General features: G+C 43.5%; 1 protein-coding gene across 2 annotated transcripts in view; it reads left to right on the forward strand.

The window, feature by feature from the left end:
• The window catches only part of ANKRD6 (ankyrin repeat domain 6), a 228,329-nt gene that overhangs the window by 150,932 nt on the left and 58,096 nt on the right, over window positions 1–19,301 (forward strand). For both annotated transcript variants that reach the window (XM_068231138.1, XM_068231139.1), the window contains exons 3-4: window positions 6,536–6,634; window positions 16,518–16,616. In XM_068231138.1, coding sequence (XP_068087239.1) covers window positions 6,536–6,634; window positions 16,518–16,616 — 198 coding nt within the window. The remainder of the gene's footprint in view (window positions 1–6,535; window positions 6,635–16,517; window positions 16,617–19,301) is intronic.

The following is a 19,301-nucleotide window of genomic DNA, read 5'->3' on the forward strand; positions in this document are numbered from 1 at the left end:
ATCTCATAACCATGGCAGCTGTTAATGGCCCATTTGAAAATGTTAGAAAATTCATTAATGAAAATCTGAAAGGCTTAGGGGCCTCACTTCCCTCATAAGCTTAACTCCTGTGTTGTGTTGTGTTGTGATCCCTTTAGAGATTCTATATCCACAATGCTGACATGCTTGTCAGCGTTGATGCTGAATCCTTATGCACATCATTCCCAAATGCTATTGGGCTTGTTGCTATTGAATTCTTTTTTTGTCCAAGGAGGGGCTGATGTGGAGTTTCTTTATTTTGAGAAGTAGTTCTATATCCAGACTAGGGATGTATCAATGGGGTCTTCGTGTGCTCCCATATATATATGCCTACATTTATGTTTGTGGTAAAGGCAGGAAGTATACAGTCATTGCGGGTTCGGGGCACACGCTGCCCTGCAGTTTTTTTTTTGGGGGGGGGGGGGGTTGTGGTATACATGTCATTCTTCTGGTCAGGAGAGGTGACACACAAATTCTTCAATCATTTGTTCCAGATCATAAAAAAATAGTAATATTGATCTCACCCACATATTTAATTATGAATAGTTTGTACCGTATACTTAGATTTGCTCATTTGGAAAACCTAAAGAGATACGACTGTCCTGTGCATTTAGGAAAATTGTTGGAGAATATGCTGTTTCACCCAGCAAGTTTCCATACAAGAACCATAATTTGCGTTTCACACTCTGTTTGTCTGAGCTAAGAGAAATTATAGTGACCAGAAAACTTTAGACAGTGATTAGATCAATGTATAGTGAATTTTGAGCAAAGGATTATTTTAAACCGCAGCTAAATAAAACAGTGACTGGAATCTGGATAGAACAGAGTTCTGAAGAGAATGGTCAGTACAGCCGGCCACTCTGACCTTTGCTAACAAGACATTTGGAGATCCTACAGGTTGCCCCAAAGGTGTCATCTCTGTACTGGGGCCTTAGTCTTTGATGACAGCTAAAAAGGTGAGAAGTCTAGCCAATCTGGTTGTAGAGTGAGACTTTATACATGAGACACCACATATTGGAAGAGATTGGTTGTCTGTTTCCTCACCCAGAAAGATATACAGAGTCTCACAAAACTGAGTACACTTCTTACATTTTTGTAAATCTCTAATTATATATTTTCATGGGACAAGACTGAAGTGAAGGTATATCACTTTGATACAATGTAAAGTAGTCAGTGTACAGCTTTATGACAGTGTACATTTGCTGTCCCATCAAAATAATTCAACACACAGCCATCAATGTCTAAACCACTGGCAACAAAAGTTAGTACACCCCTCAGTGATGAATGTCAGCATTCTGCTCAAAGCGTCAATATTTTGTGTGCCCACCATTATTTACCAGCACTGCCTTAAAGGGGTTCTCCAGGTCTTTTAAAAAGCAAAAACTGACACGTACCTGGGGCCCTAATGTCCCTGCGCCGTCTTCCTCCGATCACTCGTTCCCTGCCGCCACCACTGGTGTAATTATTCGTCTAACTCTGTGATCTGCAAACTTGGCTCTACAGCTGTTAAGGAACTACAAGTCCCACAAAGCATTGCAGGAGTCTGACAGCAACAGTCATGATTCATAAAGGCAAATGCATTGTGGGACTTGTATTTTCTGAACAGCTGGAGAGACAAGTTTGCAGATCACTGGTATAACTAGACGAATAGAAACGCAGCCGCAGTTCTATTTGTCTAGTTAGACGAATAATTACTCCGGTGCCGGCGGCATGTAACGAGTGATTGGAGGAGGACGGTGCGGGACATTAATGCTGCAGGGGGCTGATAGGAGCCCCAGGCAAGTGTCAGTTTTTGCTTTTTAAAAGACACCGGAGAACCCCTTTAACTCTCTTGGGCATGGAGTTCACTAGAGCTCATTGGAATCCTCTTCCACTCCTCCATGATGAAACTGGTGGATGTTAGAGATATGATTTCAAAATATGTACAAAAATGTGAGAGGTGTACTCACTTTTGTGAGCCACTGTATGTTTGTTGAAACTAGTAAAACATGTTGTTGCTGTGTTCAGCCCCACTCTATTGAAAATTATTTTGCATTTATGTAACTGTCTCATGAAATGTATTTTCCAAATCGATCTTTTTAGGACTGCAGTGTGTTTTACATACAGCTGTTTGATCTTGTTATCATCGCGAGCGCAGTGCTACACACATGTTGGTTTAGTTTAGCGCCACTTTTGTGTGGTTTCACTTTGATAGCTAGCTATGATGTGTATCTTAAATGGAGCTATTTTAATACTGATGTGTTTTAAGTCTCCTATTGAGAAACCTGTCTGAGCGCATATCTAAATGATAAACTGCTCATGGCCTGGAGTCATTTAACAGTCTACCTTTCTTTTGTTGCCTAGAGACTGTACAGACCACATTGTAATTGGGTTATCTGAAACCTGGGCCTGGATATTTTCCAGGTGTTGGGAACAGGAAATGCACCTTGCTGCGGTTATGTCAACTATTAGAAGGCGGCTTAGCAAAAGGTCATCTTTAGATCAGATTGATATGAAAGAAGTTAGGTGTCATTGTTGTAAAATCCTTTGAAAATTGTGTTTGTTGTGGCTGAACAATGATTTACATCTACACATAGCTAAGCACACTGAAGATGTGTGCATTCTACCTGCTGCTTTATGTTATATATTTTCTTTGAGATGGCATTTTGCATTCCTGTCAGTCATCACTTCTTGACATCAGAAGGGGAAGGAAAATATTAAAGGTAACCTAATATGCCCAATAGTAAATGTATGGTAACCGTTTTCAGTGATTTATGCTAATCCTCTTTCTAGTGACTTGTCTTTATGGTGTTCTTTGTGAACAACACACAGCACTGGGCCAGGGTCACAAACTGACTATGACATATAATTTATGTGTGTGATAGTTTCATTATCCTTTGTGGTGCTGTTCATGTGAACATGGGTGGATATTATAAACACATACTGCATCCATGTCATTTATAAAATTGACTCTGGCTGGATGGTGTAATGGTTAAGGGCTCTGCCTCTGGCACAGGAGACCTGGGTTCGAATCTCGGCTCTGCCTGTTCAGTAAGCCTGCACCTATTCAGTAGGAGACCTTGGGCAAGTCTCCCTAACACTGCTACTGCCTATAGAGCGCTTCCTAGTGGCTGCAGCTCTGGCACTTTGAGTCCGCCAGGAGAAAAGCGCGATATAAATGTTCTGTGTTTGTTTGTTTGTATAAGTATTTTGGAGTTTAATACTAATAAAAAACCTTTCAATCTCTATCTGCAGCCAGAGTTTCCAGATGTACAGTAAGCTGAATCTGTATGCAAACATTAAATCAGTTATTTAAAGCACTGTTTGGCCACCTTTTGAGTTCTATATTATATTATATGTAGTACATATATTCTACATGCTCTGACTAGCAGACAAATTCCTTTTCCTTATAATGTTTCTGACTGCCTTTTGCATAGCCGTTTCTGGGCAAGGCCATCTAGGTAATGGGCTGGGTTGCCATCCAGTGTACAGAGTATTTGTGTGGAGGGGCCAGTTTCACAGTTTGGCATTAGAGTTGGGCCGAACGGTTCGCCTGCGAACGGTTCCATGCGAACTTCAGTGGTTCGCGTTCGCGTCCCGCAGGCGAACCTTTGCGGAAGTTTGGTTCGCCCCATAATGCACATGGAGGGTCAACTTTGACCCTCTACATCACAGTCAGCAGGCCCAGTGTAGCCAATTAGGCTACACTAGCCCCTGGAGCCCCACCCCCCCTTATATAAGGCAGGCAGCGGCGGCCATTACGGTCACTCGTGTGCTGCCTGCGTTAGTGAGAGTAGGGCGAGCTGCTGCAGACTGTCTCTCAGGGAAAGATTAGTTAGGCTTAACTTGTTCCTGTCTGGCTGCATACCTGTGCTGTGAACCCACCACTGCATACCTGTGCTGTGAACCCACCACTGCATACCTGTGCTGTGAACCCACCACTGCATACCTGTGCTGTGAACCCACCACTGCATACCTGTGCTGTGAACCCACCACTGCATACCTGTGCTGTGAACCCACCACTGCATACCTGTTCTGTGAACCCACCACTGCATACCTGTGCTGTGAACCCACCACTGCATACCTGTTCAGTGAACCCACCACTGCATACCTGTGCTGTGAACCCACCACTGCATACCTGTTCAGTGAACCTGCCACTGCATACCTGTTCTGTGAACCCACCACTGTATACCTGTTCTGTTCAGTGAACCCGCCACTGCATACCTGTTATGTTCAGTGGACCCGCCACTGTATACCTGTTCAGTGAACCCACCACTGCATACCTGTGCTGTGAACCCACCACTGCATACCTGTGCTGTGAACCCACCACTGCATACCTGTTCTGTGAACCCACCACTGCATACCTGTTCAGTGAACCCACCACTGCATACCTGTTGTGTTCAGTGAACCCGCCACTTCATACCTGTTCTGTTCAGTGGACCCGCCACTGTATACCTGTTTAGTGACCCCGCCACTGCATACCTGTTCTGTTCAGTGAACCCGCCACCTGGTGGTCAGACCAAATTTGATCAGCTGGATAGTCACTGTTCTGTCATTCAGCTACATCAGCCAGGCGACCATATGGGCTGTAAAGCCACCAAAACCTGCACTCTCGCCATGGTGCGCACCAGTCCAGCACGGCCGTCACTACACAAACAGCTGTTTGCGCTCCGTTACACGGTGAGTTTGGTGTGTCAGTGTGAAGCAGTACCTTAATTACACTACCTGATTGATGTATACACATGCAAGATGTTTTAAAGCACTTTAGGCCTGTCATTTAGCATTCAATGTGATTTCTGCCCTTAAAACGCTGCTTTGCGTCAAATCCAGATTTTTCCCGGGGACTTTTGGCATGTATCCCACTCCGCCATGCCCCCCTCCAGGTGTTAGACCCCTTGAAACATCTTTTCCATCACTTTTGTGGCCAGCATAATTATTTTTTTTTTCAAAGTTCGCATCCCCATTGAAGTCTATTGCGGTTCGCGAACTTTAACGCGAACCGAACCTTCCGCGGAAGTTCGCGAACCAGGTTCGCAAACCTAAAATCGGAGGTTCGGCCCAACTCTATTTGGCATGCCTGGGAAATAAAATACATTAGAAAAAGCTCTGCAATTCTGTCAACAGGTTTATCGATGAAAATCTGCCATGGTGTGGATTTGGTCTTTCAGTTAAAAACATTATGGAAGTGTAGGTATACAGATCCTCAGTAATCATAACATGCAGTGTTTTTCTTCTTCTCCCATACAACTTTAAAGAAATGAAAGAATGCACCATGTCTGCTGCGTTGACCATAAACAGAGACAAGCTATCAAGGGTTGTGTCACCTTTGGTAGTTTTGGTGTACATTAATTTATAGGATGCTTACAGTGCATCACTGGTGAATATGTAAATCATCCCTTTGTTGTTTGTACCCGATAGCTAAACACAGCTCCAGAACCGTTGGAATGCAATGATGTAATGATGTGTCAGCTTGTTAATATTATAGAGCCAAACTAATTCAAGCATACAGACTGTTTCAGATTGGTTGATCCTCATCAGTGCATTTATTACTACATTTTTTTAAACTCTTAATTGGATTCAAGGCTCATCTTCATTGATGCACTATAGGCCCAAGCCAGTTCCCTTTTTCTCCCAAGTTTCTCCTAGGAGATAACTTTTCAGCGTTCTGCAACTGAAAAAATACCAAAAAGTACTGTCAAAATAGAGTATTTTTTTCCTTGCTGGTGGATTAAAATGCATGTTATTGATATGATATAAATTAGCACCTAGGAGATAAATTGGATAAAAAGGGAATTTGACGAGACCCTATTTGTTATAGAGAGGTCTTCTTTTAGTTTTCCTCTCATGACCTGAAGGAATTGGCAACATATTCTGTGTTTTCCCCATGCACTTGGCTGGCATTGTTATGCTGTTATGCTGTTGAAACTGCAAGGATGCAAAGCACAGACAGATGTCTTAGGACAAGGCCTGCAGCTCTGTAACTTTCTGCTGATAGAAATGGCTAGTGTAGAAACTTATGACTAGGTTCTTTAAGTAAGTAAGCTATTTCACATTAGGTAATGAAATACCCTATGCACTAATTAAATCAAGCCCTGCCCCTAGGTCATTACAAGGCATTTGTACCAGAGGTTAAGGGCTGGTTCAGACGGACGTTTGCAGAGCGTTTACAGCCAGCGTTCAGGGCTTGGTGTTAAACGCTCCCATTCAAGTGAATGGGAGCGTTTGTACCAAGCTTTCAAGCGCGTTTACACAAACACGGCGTTTGGGTCCTGATTTTCCCTGGCGTTCAAGGAGCCCCTGGAAGCTACATGTAGCTTCCAGGGGAGGTTAACCGCGACGGCTAATGTCCCCCTAGGGGAAGAAAAAACGCGACCGCATCCAAACGCACACAAACGCTGCTGAACGCGACGCCAGCAAACGCAACGCCTCCAAACGTCCGTCTGAACCAGCCCTAAAGTCATCTATTTTGTAGCATACGTCTGCTTTTCCATGTAATCACACTACTAAAACTGAGTACTTGTGTTTTTGTTCTCTACAGCATGGGCGGACTCCTTTACATCTTGCAGCCCACAAAGGACATCTTAATGTGGTACAAATCCTGATAAAAGCTGGGTGTGAACTGGATATTCAGGATGATGTAAGTGAGATGTGTCTATTTAATTTACTAATGTGGGATTATACCCACAAAACAAAAATTTCAGTAAATACTCTTAGTTACATTAAAGAACATTTGAAAGTAATCCCACACATTCTCTGTGTATAAAAATGTATACTTTCACTGCAGAGAGCAGTTCAAGAAGCTTATCTCTGGCTAATGTCAAATGTGATCATTGCTTTCTGAAACTCTCTGAGGCATGTGCCTTTACTCTGCCCCCTCCTTTTCAGCTTAAGTGACTCAGCTGTTGACAAGGCGATGTGTCTGTTAAGCAGAGAGAGGGAGCAGAATCAATACAGAGAATGCCTTCTGCCTTTGCCGATGAGACAGAGATAAGTTATCTTGAACTACTCTCTGCAGTGAAATTTTATACGTTTTTACACACAGAGAATGTGCAAAATAGTTTTCAAATGTTCTCGTATGTAACTGTGAGATAAATGTATCTGTATATTGTTCACATATCTTTTTAAACTCCAATCTTCTTATCTAAATATCGTCCTGAAGTTTCTCCAATATGTCCTAAATGTCTTACTGCACCAGGCACTTTCACCTAATTTGGGAATGCCCTCCAGCCCATCAATACATTTGTTCATGATGTTATGGGTACTCCTGTGCACTGTAATCCGAGAATGTGTTTATATAATTTCCCTCATACATAATAACCCTTCACCTAGCAAGGGAAACTCTGAGAAAGTTCAGAATACGGCCTACAGTCCCCACTTGCTCAGACTGGGTGCGTAATGGTAATTCTATTTTGCCATATCGCAGATTAATTTATGAACACCGTGGTACTGTTGCCAAATTTGACAACACATGGCTGCCCTGGAAACAGGCAAGCCTCACAAACATCTATCCTTCCTCTTATTTCTGTGCCCTAAATGTGATGTTCTGAGTTATTTCATACACTGTATTACCTTGATTTGATTCTATAAGGCATAGCTGTTTGTATTCATATAATATTGGCTCCTGTTAAAAAGGGTGCCAGATAGAACTGTGGATCGTTTCACAGTTCTAGTAGAAAAGGTAGTCACTGTGGGGATACCATGGTCACCTGTATGACAAGGAGAGACCAGGAGCCAAGTGGTGCAGCATTGTGGGGTATAAGATGTTAGATTGTAGTATGAGAGTATTTATACTCACAAAGGTGCAGACCCTGAAACCACTGTATATCACCAACAGGGAAATAACTGTCCCCGCTCGGTATTCCAGGTCCTACCAGATCTGGATGGTTGCACTCCTGGTTGGTCCTTCTTGGTTGTAGAGAACACCACACCCATAAGGTGAACACTTCCAAAGGAGATGTAATATTATAGTACTGGGGGGTGGAGGCGCCCAAAAATAGGTAATGTAATGAAACAAAAATAATAATAAGGTGGAGGGAGGTGTCTTTACCACTCCAGATGGAAGAACCCAAACCACAGGGTAAATGTAAACAGATTAAATTATTTATTCAGCATGTTTAAAAGTACAACGTGTTTCACGGGTCTCAGCCCGCTTCTTCAGGTCCATACAAGTGCCTTCAAAATATGGTCACATTTCTGGCGTCCATTCTTTTAATCGTGCTGAATAAATAATTTAATCTTTTTACATTTACCCTGTGGTTTGGGTTCTTCCATCCGGAGTGGTAAAGACAACTCCCTCCACATTATTATTATTTTTGTTTTATTACATTGCCTATTTTTGGGCACCTCCACCCCCCAGTAGATATAAATGATGTTCATCTTATCGTTTAGTAAAATGGGCTCCAGGATATGACGTAACATATATAATAGTATATATGGGAGTATAAAACCACTTTAAAGTGGACCTGAACTCATCCACAAGACAGAAAAAAAACGTAACAGAAATGCACCCTGTATGTATTTAGAGAGTTTAGCCTGTCTATTTCCCAGTCATCTGTGACTAATCACCACTGTAACCTGATCTCTTCAGCTGTGTCAAATCAAGAATCTCCTCTGCCATCAGCTGTAACAAAGAAATGTTTTTCTTTAAAAACTATAATGATGTTGCTTATCTTTTAGAACAGAGAGGAAGTTCTGAGTTCAGGACCACTTTAAAGGCGATTTGTGGTGTCTCTTTGGATTGAGCATTCAGTTGCAGTAAGACTTGTAATTTTATATCTTTTTAAAATTATCTCTAGCCGATAGATAGATAGCTTTGGGGATAATAGTGATGTCTTTAAAAATAGAAGAATGTTTGGGATCAGCCTTGAGTAAGCTACCCTTGTTAACAAAGTCTATTTAAATTCAGTACATAATAAACTGTAATTTTAATAGCAGAGATTTGGTTTTGAGTAAACTTCATAGCAAATTACTAGGCAAAGGTAAACTGCATTGAAAGGGTAATTACAGTGACTAGTATGACCAGGGGAATGCTTTTAGAACAACCTGGAAAACGAATAACCTCAACACTATAAAAAAGAGGCTGGTGTGTTTGCATTTGAATTGAATTGATTTAAAAAGGTGAACAAAGATCTTTATGAGAATATATATTCTCATATGTCTCAGGAGAAAAACACCTGAAACTAGTTACAAGGAAATCCACCTTGGGTTATCTGGTTAGCCAGCCTCATATTATCACCTTATTGCCGATCATTAAACATTAAATGCCTGTTTTTGGAGTCTTATTATGTTGTCACATGACTGCTCCAGAAGGTAAAGCTGACCAGACCTTGTCTTTGGCTCTGGAGAAGTTGGGGCTCATTCACATTGAACACAATCGGTGCATACTACATGACACTGTAGCCTAACTTTAGCATCACACTTGTTCCTGCCAATACTAGTTTGATGCAGAACACTTCATGCCTGCAGTTCAGCTTGAATGGGTACCTCCATTCACAGAACTGCAGTTCAGCTTTGATGGGTACCTCCATTCACAGAACTGCAGTTCAGCTTTGATGGATATTCCCAGAACTGCAGTTCAGCTTTGATGGGCACCTCCATTCACAGAACTGCAGTTCAGCTTGGATGGGTACCTCCATTCACAGAACTGCAGTTTAGCTTTGATGGGTACCTCCATTCACAGAACTGCAGTTCAGCTTTGATGGGTACCTCCATTCACAGAACTGCAGTTCAGCTTTGATGGATATTCCCAGAACTGCAGTTCAGCTTTGATGGGCACCTCCATTCACAGAACTGCAGTTCAGCTTGGATGGGTACCTCCATTTACAGAACTGCAGTTTAGCTTTGATGGGTACCTCCATTCACAGAACTGCAGTTCAGCTTTGATGGGTACCTCCATTCACAGAACTGCAGTTCAGCTTTGATGGATATTCACAGAACTGCAGTTCAACTTTGATGGGTACCTCAATTCACAGAACTGCAGTTCAGCTTTGATGGATATTCACAGAACTGCAGTTCAACTTTGATGGGTACCTCAATTCACAGAACTGCAGTTCAGCTTTGATGGATATTCACAGAGCTGCAGTTCAGCTTTGATGGGTACCTCCATTCACAGAACTGCAGTTCAGCTTTGATAGATATTCACAGAACTGCAGTTCAGCTTTGATGGTACCCCCTCCATTCACAGAACTGCAATTTAGCTTTAATGGGTACCTCAATTCACAGATAAGGCCAGTACAGCTTTCAATCGGGCCAGAATGAGATTCATTATTAGTCTGCTATTAGAAGGAATTGCTACATTAAAATTCTGCTATTGTAGTGTGAAAACCACTGTATTCATTTATAGGTGCTGTGCTGCCTGATCCTAATTTCTGTATGTAAGCTCTGTAAATGGGAGAGCTCAGGATGAAATAGCCAGTGCCATAGTTGCTCTCTTTCAAGTGGTCCGTCCTCATGAGCACAACAGCTCTTTGAGTAAATACCGGTGCCAGGTGTGGTGCCTGGTCATGGGAACAAGGGTTTATGGTGCAATATCTTTTACATATTTTGAGCAATAAAAGAATCATGATGTGTATGGGGGTCTGTAGAGACCCGAAATGCATTGACCCAGTGTGTAAAAGTTAAGAGCCCATAAAACTCAAAGGTTGTTTTAAGACTTTATTCTGAAGTCTTGGTTCTTCCCCAGGACCCCTGTCTTTAAAGTGGACCCAAACTAAAAATACAAGATTTCAGAAATAAAATCTATTTTCTAAATTATAATAATAAATAGCAGCCTTTTTTCAGCTGCATGATGACAAATATAAAATATTTTACATTTATTGGAGAAACCCCTCCCTTCCTTTCATATTGCCGGCAAAAAATCCGGCAGTCTGGTGGAGTAGATGGTGTCCAGCAAAGGAGGAATTGCTAATGGCTGCCACCTGTATAGCCCTAGTTATGCAAAGAGGAGGGTGAACAGCATGCACTGAAATGCTCATAGGCTTGAAGGAGTGTTTATTTATCTTTGTATGTGTCAGAGTGGTGCAACTAAATATTTTGAATTAAAAAAAATGTTTGGTTTGAGTCCGCTTTAACAGCACAGCAAGCTTGATTGCAGTATGTAGTTTTTGTGCATAAAAGTCTGTTGCTTGCAGTCCTCTGTATTACTTGAAGAGGGAGGTCAGACCTTCTCAAGCTAAAATTGTATTAGGCAGTGAGCTGTGCCTCCTGCTAGTAATGTGCGCACAGATTATTGCAGCTACTGCAAGGTTCTTCCATGGACCTTATTCAGTCTATATTCATTCATTTTCTAATGTAGTCTATGTAAGTAGTAAAAAAAAAAAAAAAAAGATATTCTACAACTTATGGCTTTATGTTAAATTGAAAAAAGTTTATTAACGCAAGCTTTCATGGAGCGAGGTCCCTTCTTCCAGGGAAAAACTAGTTCCCTAAAAGCTAGTATTATGGAAACGTTTCTGCCTATTAAAAGTTCTATTTTGTACGATATCTTGTTTTCCAAGCTATGTCATTCTCTTGGGTAACAAGTTACAGAAACATTTCCTTTTGCTGCTGTACCGGTAATTGTTCCAGCCACTGTTCCCTCAGAGAGTCCTCTGCTGCCTTCTCCTGTGGTAATACTGTGCTGAGCTTTCAGCAAAGTGACAGCACTGTGATGGCTGAAACTTTCTTCTTGCTTGCTGTTATTTGCTAAAGAAGAAGAAACCTGGAGTGACAGATGGTGTTTTTAAATTCCAAATCTATTTTGCATTTCAAGCACTATAGAGAAAAATATGCGCATTGCATAAATAAGTGTATTTTTGTTGGATCTTCTCTTTACTTTGAACATTGTGTGTGTGTGTGGTCCTTATTTTTTTAACCAGTCTTATATTGTCTGGTCTATATCCAAGGAGGAATAGACTGCAATCTGAAAAGATTGGCACACCAGAAGTGTACGGGTGTTACGTATTAAACAGTGCAGTATTATGCTAGTAAAGGCGTGACTATGATGAAGTAATAAAAAGGTAAATATTGAAATTAAAGTGAACCTGTAGCTGTAGCCAGGGCCGGATTACCAACCAGGCAACAAAAGCAGTCGCTTGGGGCCCCATTCAGAGTCAAAGGGGCCCCATCAGCACATAAACCAGCCCTCGCCATCCTGTCAGCGGTGGCTGGATGGTATAATGGTTAAAGGGACTCTGGGCAGTGCAGTAACTATGGAAAGATGCATATCATTTTAAAGCTCTCTTTCTCCTCTTTCCAATGATATATAAACGCCTTTTAGTTTTCGCTATTTTCGCGATCGAAATCGCGGCCGCAGGACGACTGTTCTCCAAAGTCGGCAGCTTGATTCAGCACAATGCAATGAAATATAAGGAACCCAGGGGGATATAATTACAAACATCATGCTGGTAGGTGTGAGGATGTAATTAATTAGTTGTGGGTATGCTTAAAGGCATACCCACAGGCACTGTTAGGAGTCCCTTTAAGGGCTCTGCCTCTGACACAGGAGACCAGGGTTCGAATCTTGGCTCTGCCTGTTCAGTAAGCCAGCACCTATTCAGTAGGAGACCTTAGGCAAGTCTCTCTAACACTGCTACTGCCTATAGGGCAAGTCCTAGTGGCTGCAGCTCTGGTGCTTTGAGTCCGCCAGGAGAAAAGCGAGATATAAATGTTATTTGTCTTGTCTTGTCAAATGATGCCGTGCGCTGCTGAGTGTCTTCAGAGCCAGGCTCTCCTCCTAGGTCCCCCTCCTGCTACTGTGCGCTCTGCCGCTGCCCACTCTGCCCTCCCTTCCCACAGAGAACCACAGCTGCAGCAAGAATGATAGCAGCAGATGGCAAACGCTCACTCACCTATCCATAATCCAAGCGATAGAGATCCCGTCATCTGAAACCCATCTGTCTCTTCTACAGTGCAGCCGCTCGCTCTGAACTTCCTGATTCTCAGATCAGGTAGGAAGTAGTAATAGTAGTAGTAACAGAGCGTCAGCACTCTAGAGGAGACAGATGGGCTCCGGATGACGGGACCTCTATTGCTTGGATCGCAATAGGTGAATGTGAGTCATCTAGTGCTGTCATTCTCCCCCGCTGCGGCTGCCTTCTCTGCTGGACTATCGTATTCACTGGGATTGAGGCTGCATGGTGGCTGTGTAGTTTGGGAGGAAATCGGTTGTTCGGTGGTGGGGGTGGTTATGTAATTCTGTCTGGGGAATGGCTTCCGGGTTGGCGGTGTCCAGAGCTTTCTGCTATTGCCAGGCTGGAGATGCAGGGGGAAAGTGATGCTGCTGTGATATCTGGCGCCCTTTTCACAGGGGTGCCCCAGCCCCTGAGTGCAAATGTCCCAGCCATTCATCTCTCACTCTGCATTTTGCCGCTGCTATTCCCTGCATTGTGCACCCACAGAGGAAAGCGGGCTGTTGCCCATAGCAACCAGTAGCTCGGCTGCCCCGGTGTGTGTGGCATGTTGCTGTGCAGCTGCATCTTCTGATTCTATTACGACATGATGGGGGGCCCAAATCAGTTACTTTGCTTAGGGCCCCATTTAGCCTTAATCCGGCTCTGGCTGTAGCTGTGTAGAACAGTTAGAGCCTTCCCGCTCCTCGCTCTGTCCCGTTGTCATCGGTGTCCCCATTGAAGTTACTGATGTGCAGGCTTCAGAGGTATTCGGCCCCTCAATTCTGCCTCACTCATGTGCAGTAGGGATGCGCCCATCTTTGGACGCAGTCGGGGTGTGAGTACTTCTGAAGCCTGCCGAGTAGTACAGAAAGTGCATCATTTCAATAGGGGACCGCAGTGGAACGAGGGCACGGAGCACGGACCAGGAGGTCTCTGTGGGATATGGAGCCTTCTCTCTACGTAGGTGTTTATTCAACCTGAAGCCAGTTTCCTCACCTCAGCTTCACATTAAGGCATTCATGAAAAGTAAAGTTTACATAAGTTCATAAAACATGCATGCAAGTTTTTGGTTTTTTTTTATACATTATCTACAAAATGGGATTTTGAAGAGAGAGGGATATGGAGGTTGCCATATTTATTTCCTTTTAAACAATTGCCTGGCAGCCCTGCTAATCTATTCGGCGACAGTAGTGTCTGAATAACACCAGAAACAAGCATGCAGCTAATCCTTGTCAGATCTGACAATGTCTGAAACACCGGATCTGCTGCATGCTTGTTCAGGGGCTACAGTTAAAAGGTATTAGAAGCAGAGGATCATTAGCATAGCCAGGCAACTGGTATTGCTTAGAAGGAAATAAATATGGTAGCCTCCATATCCCTCTTGCTTCAGTTGTCATTTAATACTGATTGGTTATGGCTTTCCAGTGGGTCTTTACACTCCCCATAGGAGAGACAATGTTGGTGCTAGAATATAAATCCCTCTTCCTCCTGAACGCCTCCTTTAAGGCTGTGGAAGTGATCTTGGTTTGTTACATCTTCCACAGCAACCACATGCATTGCAGAGTCTGAAGGGATCATCCTATAGCAGTGCTTGAAGCGTATCAAATTAAAACCTCTCCATTTACACCAGTGTTGCCAACCGCCCGTAAATTCACGGGCAGTCCGTAAATTTAGACCTTGTTTTCACTGTCCGTGAAATCCGTGATTAAATTGGCCGCGTCCGTGAAAAATATTGATTTCAAAGATGCGCATGCGCAGCCCCGCCCCTCCTGCAATACCTAATGTTTGGCACTGGTGAGTGACTGGGCAGCCAGCCAATCAGCCACTGGCTTGCCGCGTTATACACTTTCCCCGCCGTTTGCCTGATCTCCTCCCCTTTTTTGCCACCCCCCCCCCCCCCGCACTTGCAGCGAGGAGACTGAAGTGGACGGAGGCCGCCACACTGTAAGTCTCGAGTCCCAAGTCCTCTGACAGTGGTGCTGGCTGGAGAGGGTACCAAGCAGCCTCCCCAGCCTCCAGGAGCCAGGGAGCAGGGAGACGGACATCAGAAAGTGGTGAGGATACACTGATAATAAAAAAAAAAAAGTTAAAGGGGGCTGCTGCTGGAGACGAGTGCAGGAGGCATCGGATGTCTGCCCTGGTCATGTGCTGCATGAATGGGCACTGTGCAGGGCTTTTCATGTTCCGCATAGAGCACAGTGATGTGATCAGTCTATTCAGGCTGTGCGGCAATGGTTCCCTAAAATGCAAACTTTCCATTAACTGCCACACAGCCTGTAAAGGCTGATTACATCACTGTACTCTATGCAGATTTTCACTTGTGCTCAGAATGGAGTTCTGGGCAGTAAGAGACATATGAGAGGGATCTGAAGTTTAACGTGTACCTGGAGGGGGGAGCGAGGGAGGGGAAGCCCTAAGGTGAGGGAAGGGGGGGGGGACGTCCCCCCTTCCCCACCGCTGTGCCCATAATCGCTCCCTCTTCTCTGTGCTGCTCCCCTCCTGCTGGAGGGACACCTGGCTATCTGTTCTGGGGACATTTCTACCCCTGGCTACCTGTTCTGGGGACATCTCTGCTCCTGGCTACCTGTTCTGGGGACATCTCTGCTCCTGGCTACCTGTTCTGGGGACATCTCTACCCCTGGCCCCCTGTTCTGGGGACATCTCTGCTCCTGGCTACCTGTTCTGGGGACATCTCTACCCCTGGCCCCCTGTTCTGGGGACATCTCTGCTCCTGGCTACCTGTTCTGGGGACATCTCTGCTCCTGGCTACCTGTTCTGGGGACATCTCTACCCCTGGCCCCCTGTTCTGGGGACATCTCTGCCCCTGGCTACCTGTTCTGGGGACATCTCTGCCCCTGGCTACTTGTTCTGGGGACATCTCTACCCCTGGCTACCTGTTCTGGGGACATCTATACCGCTGGCCACCTATTCTGGGGACACCTATAGACCTGGCTACCTATTTTTGGGGAACCACTGCTGTCAGATTAAGTGTATTTTGGGGAACTGCTGCCAGATTATGTGTATGTGTATGTTGGGGGAATCGCTGCTGCCAGATTACATCTATTTTGGGGGAACCACTGCCATATTATTTGTATTTTGGATTTTTTTGTGAAATGCTGTAAGATTACATGTATTTTTTTTTTGGGGGGGGGGGAGGGACACTATGGCAGAGCTCAAACTTCCCCGGCAAACCTTTTACAGCACTACTAAAGTCATGTATATTTGGCCCCACCCATGACCACGCCCGCATTCCGGTGCATGTCTACGCCCACTTTTTGGCGCCCTGCGCTACGCGCAGCACAGGAAATTTTGTCAGTAAAAAAAAACCTTTGTCAGTAAATTTCTAGGTATTTGTCAGTAAAAAATAACGTGAAAGGTTGGCAACACTAATTTACACCTTTGTGAGAGGAGCGTCTTTGCAGTGAACTGCACATGTGGATTTTGGACAAACCCAGGTCACTGTAGAAGTACTCTCAGAGCTTTACATCGCAACAGTGATGACACAGGTCTTGGACAACAATGGAAAATCGTTAAAACTGTTGTGCCCATACGAGGGCAAACTGCACTGTTTTATATTATTTGCTCTTATAGAGTTTAGTGTCTGTTTGCATGAGTGAAATCATCATTATTATTATTATTATTTATTTGTAGGGACACCAGACAGCTCTGCATCGGGCTGCTGTGGTGGGGAACAGTGACATACTTGCAGCATTGATACAAGAAGGATGTGCACTGAACAGACAAGATAAGGTATTACAATTAACAGTAACACCGGTTTATTAATTTGTAAATTATTAAGCAGCTATTACACAGACATTTCTTGATCAATTCATTTTTACGTAGTCTGATTAACTAAAACTTTGTACACATTGTACGAGACACTTTTTTTTTAAAGCACACTGTAAATTTCTGTCACCCTACTATGCATTAATTTTTCGTTAAGGCAATAGTTTTGCCCTGGCGATCCGCAGTGCATGGTTGGAGACAAAAAATATCAAACGCATTGCAATTTCCATTCATTACAATGAATGTGATTGCAACACAATCAGTGAAAATTGTGTAGCAACACAAGTATCATGCATTGCTATTACGCCCTGCGTTGCCCGCAGCACGTAAGTGGGGAATGGGCCTCATCACATTGTTCAGCACTTTCATATAGGTTTCCCTCCCTCACATTTCCCAACTGATCCTGCACCTTTTTATTGTACCAATTTGGCAAAAGCAAAACCCAGGTGAGTATGCGGTTTGATCAGGAAAGCCCACTCAGCTCTGTTCTCTGCACTCAAAATCCAGGTCCTGTGAAAACGAAGGGGGGGGGGGGGGGGGGGGGGTTCTTGTGCAATCGCAAATACAGGGAGTGCAGAATTATTAGGCAAGTTGTATTTTTGAGGAATAATTGTATTATTGAACAACAACCATGTTCTCAATGAACCCAAAAAAACTCATTAATATCAAAGCTGAATATTTTTGAAAGTAGTTTTTAGTTTTAGCTATTTTAGGTGGATATCTGTATGTATGTGCAGGTGACTATTACTGTGCATAATTATTAGGCAACTTAACAAAAACAAATATATACCCATTTCAATTATTTATTTTTACCAGTGAAACCAATATAACATCTCAACATTCACAAATATACATTTCTGACATTCAAAAACAAAACAAAAACAAATCAGTGACCAATATAGCCACCTTTCTTTGCAAGGACACTCAAAAGCCTGCCATCCATTGATTCTGTCAGTGTTTTGATCTGTTCACCATCAACATTGCATGCAGCAGCAACCACAGCCTCCCAGACACTGTTCAGAGAGGTGCACTGTTTTCCCTCCTTGTAAATCTCACATTTTATGATGGACCACAGGTTCTCAATGGGGTTCAGATCAGGTGAACAAGGAGGCCATGTCATTAGTTTTTCTTCTTTTATACCCTTTCTTGCCAGCCACGCTGTGGAGTACTTGGATGCATGTGATGGAGCATTGTCCTGCATGAAAATCATGTTTTTCTTGAAGGATGCAGACTTCTTCCTGTATCACTGCTTGAAGAAGGTGTCTTCCAGAAACTGGCAGTAGGACTGGGAGTTGAGCTTGACTCCATCCTCAACCCGAAAAGGCCCAACAAGCTCACCTTTGATGATACCAGCCCAAACCAGTACTCCACCTCCACCTTGCTGGCGTCTGAGTCAGACTGAAGCTCTCTGCCATTTACCAATCCAGCCACGGGCCCATCCATCTGGCCCATCAAGACTTACTCTCATTTCATCAGTCCATAAAACCTTAGAAAAATCAGTCTTGAGATATTTCTTGGCCCAGTCTCATCTTGTGGCCCAGACGTTTCAGCTTGTGTGTCTTGTTCAGTGGTGGTTGTCTTTCAGCCTTTCTTACCTTGGCCATGTCTCTGAGTATTGCACACCTTGTGCTTTTGGGCACTCCAGTGATGTTGCAGCTCTGAAATATGGCCAAACTGGTGGCAAGTGGCATCTTGGCAGCTGCACGCTTGACTTTTCTCAGTTCATGGGCAGTTATTTTGCGCCTTGGTTTTTCCACACGCTTCTTGCGACCCTGTTGACTATTTTGAATGAAACGCTTGATTGTTCGATGATCACGCTTCAGAAGCTTTGCAATTTTAAGAGTGCTGCATCCCTCTGCAAGATATCTCACTATTTTTGACTTTTCTGAGCCTGTCAAGTCCTTCTTTTGACCCATTTTGCCAAAGGAAAGGAAGTTGCCTAATAATTCTGCACACCTGATATAGGGTGTTGATGTCATTAGACCACACCCCTTCTCATTACAGAGATGCACATCACCTAATATGCTTAATCGGTAGTAGGCTTTCGAGCCTATACAGCTTGGAGTAAGACAACATGCATAAAGAGGATGATGTGGTCAAAATACTCATTTGCCTAATAATTCTGCACTCCCTGTATTTCAGGACTTTTTTACTAGTACATGCACTGCTGAAAGGGACCTTAATCTACATAAGTGGGAATCATACCTCCCATCTGGGAGACACACACACACACACACACACACACACACACACTCACACTCCTCTCAGGTTATTGTGGCTAGCATACATTTTTGCTGTATTGATTTCTGTTAATAAAGTAAACACAAATCTGTGATGTTTAACACAGGGCATGGTTTGTTGAGCACAGTACTGTTACTTTATTATTATTATTATTATTAATAATTGTATTTATAAAGCGCCAACATATTACGCAGCGCTGGACAATAAATAGGGATACATACATTGCAACAAGGAGTGACAGACAGAGAGGTAGCAAACGGTTGTACAACATAGCACAAGGTTATACATGCAATCGGGGTATAAAATGCGTTTTACAGAGACCCGGCAAAACAAGTCTGAATTAGTCCATGAGAAGGGTGTTATTGCTGGGGTAGAAAAATTAAGAAGGACACACTAAGGGAGGGAGAG

Source organism: Hyperolius riggenbachi, chromosome 4, assembly GCF_040937935.1.
Source record: "Hyperolius riggenbachi isolate aHypRig1 chromosome 4, aHypRig1.pri, whole genome shotgun sequence".
NCBI classification, from domain to species: domain Eukaryota; kingdom Metazoa; phylum Chordata; class Amphibia; order Anura; family Hyperoliidae; genus Hyperolius; species Hyperolius riggenbachi.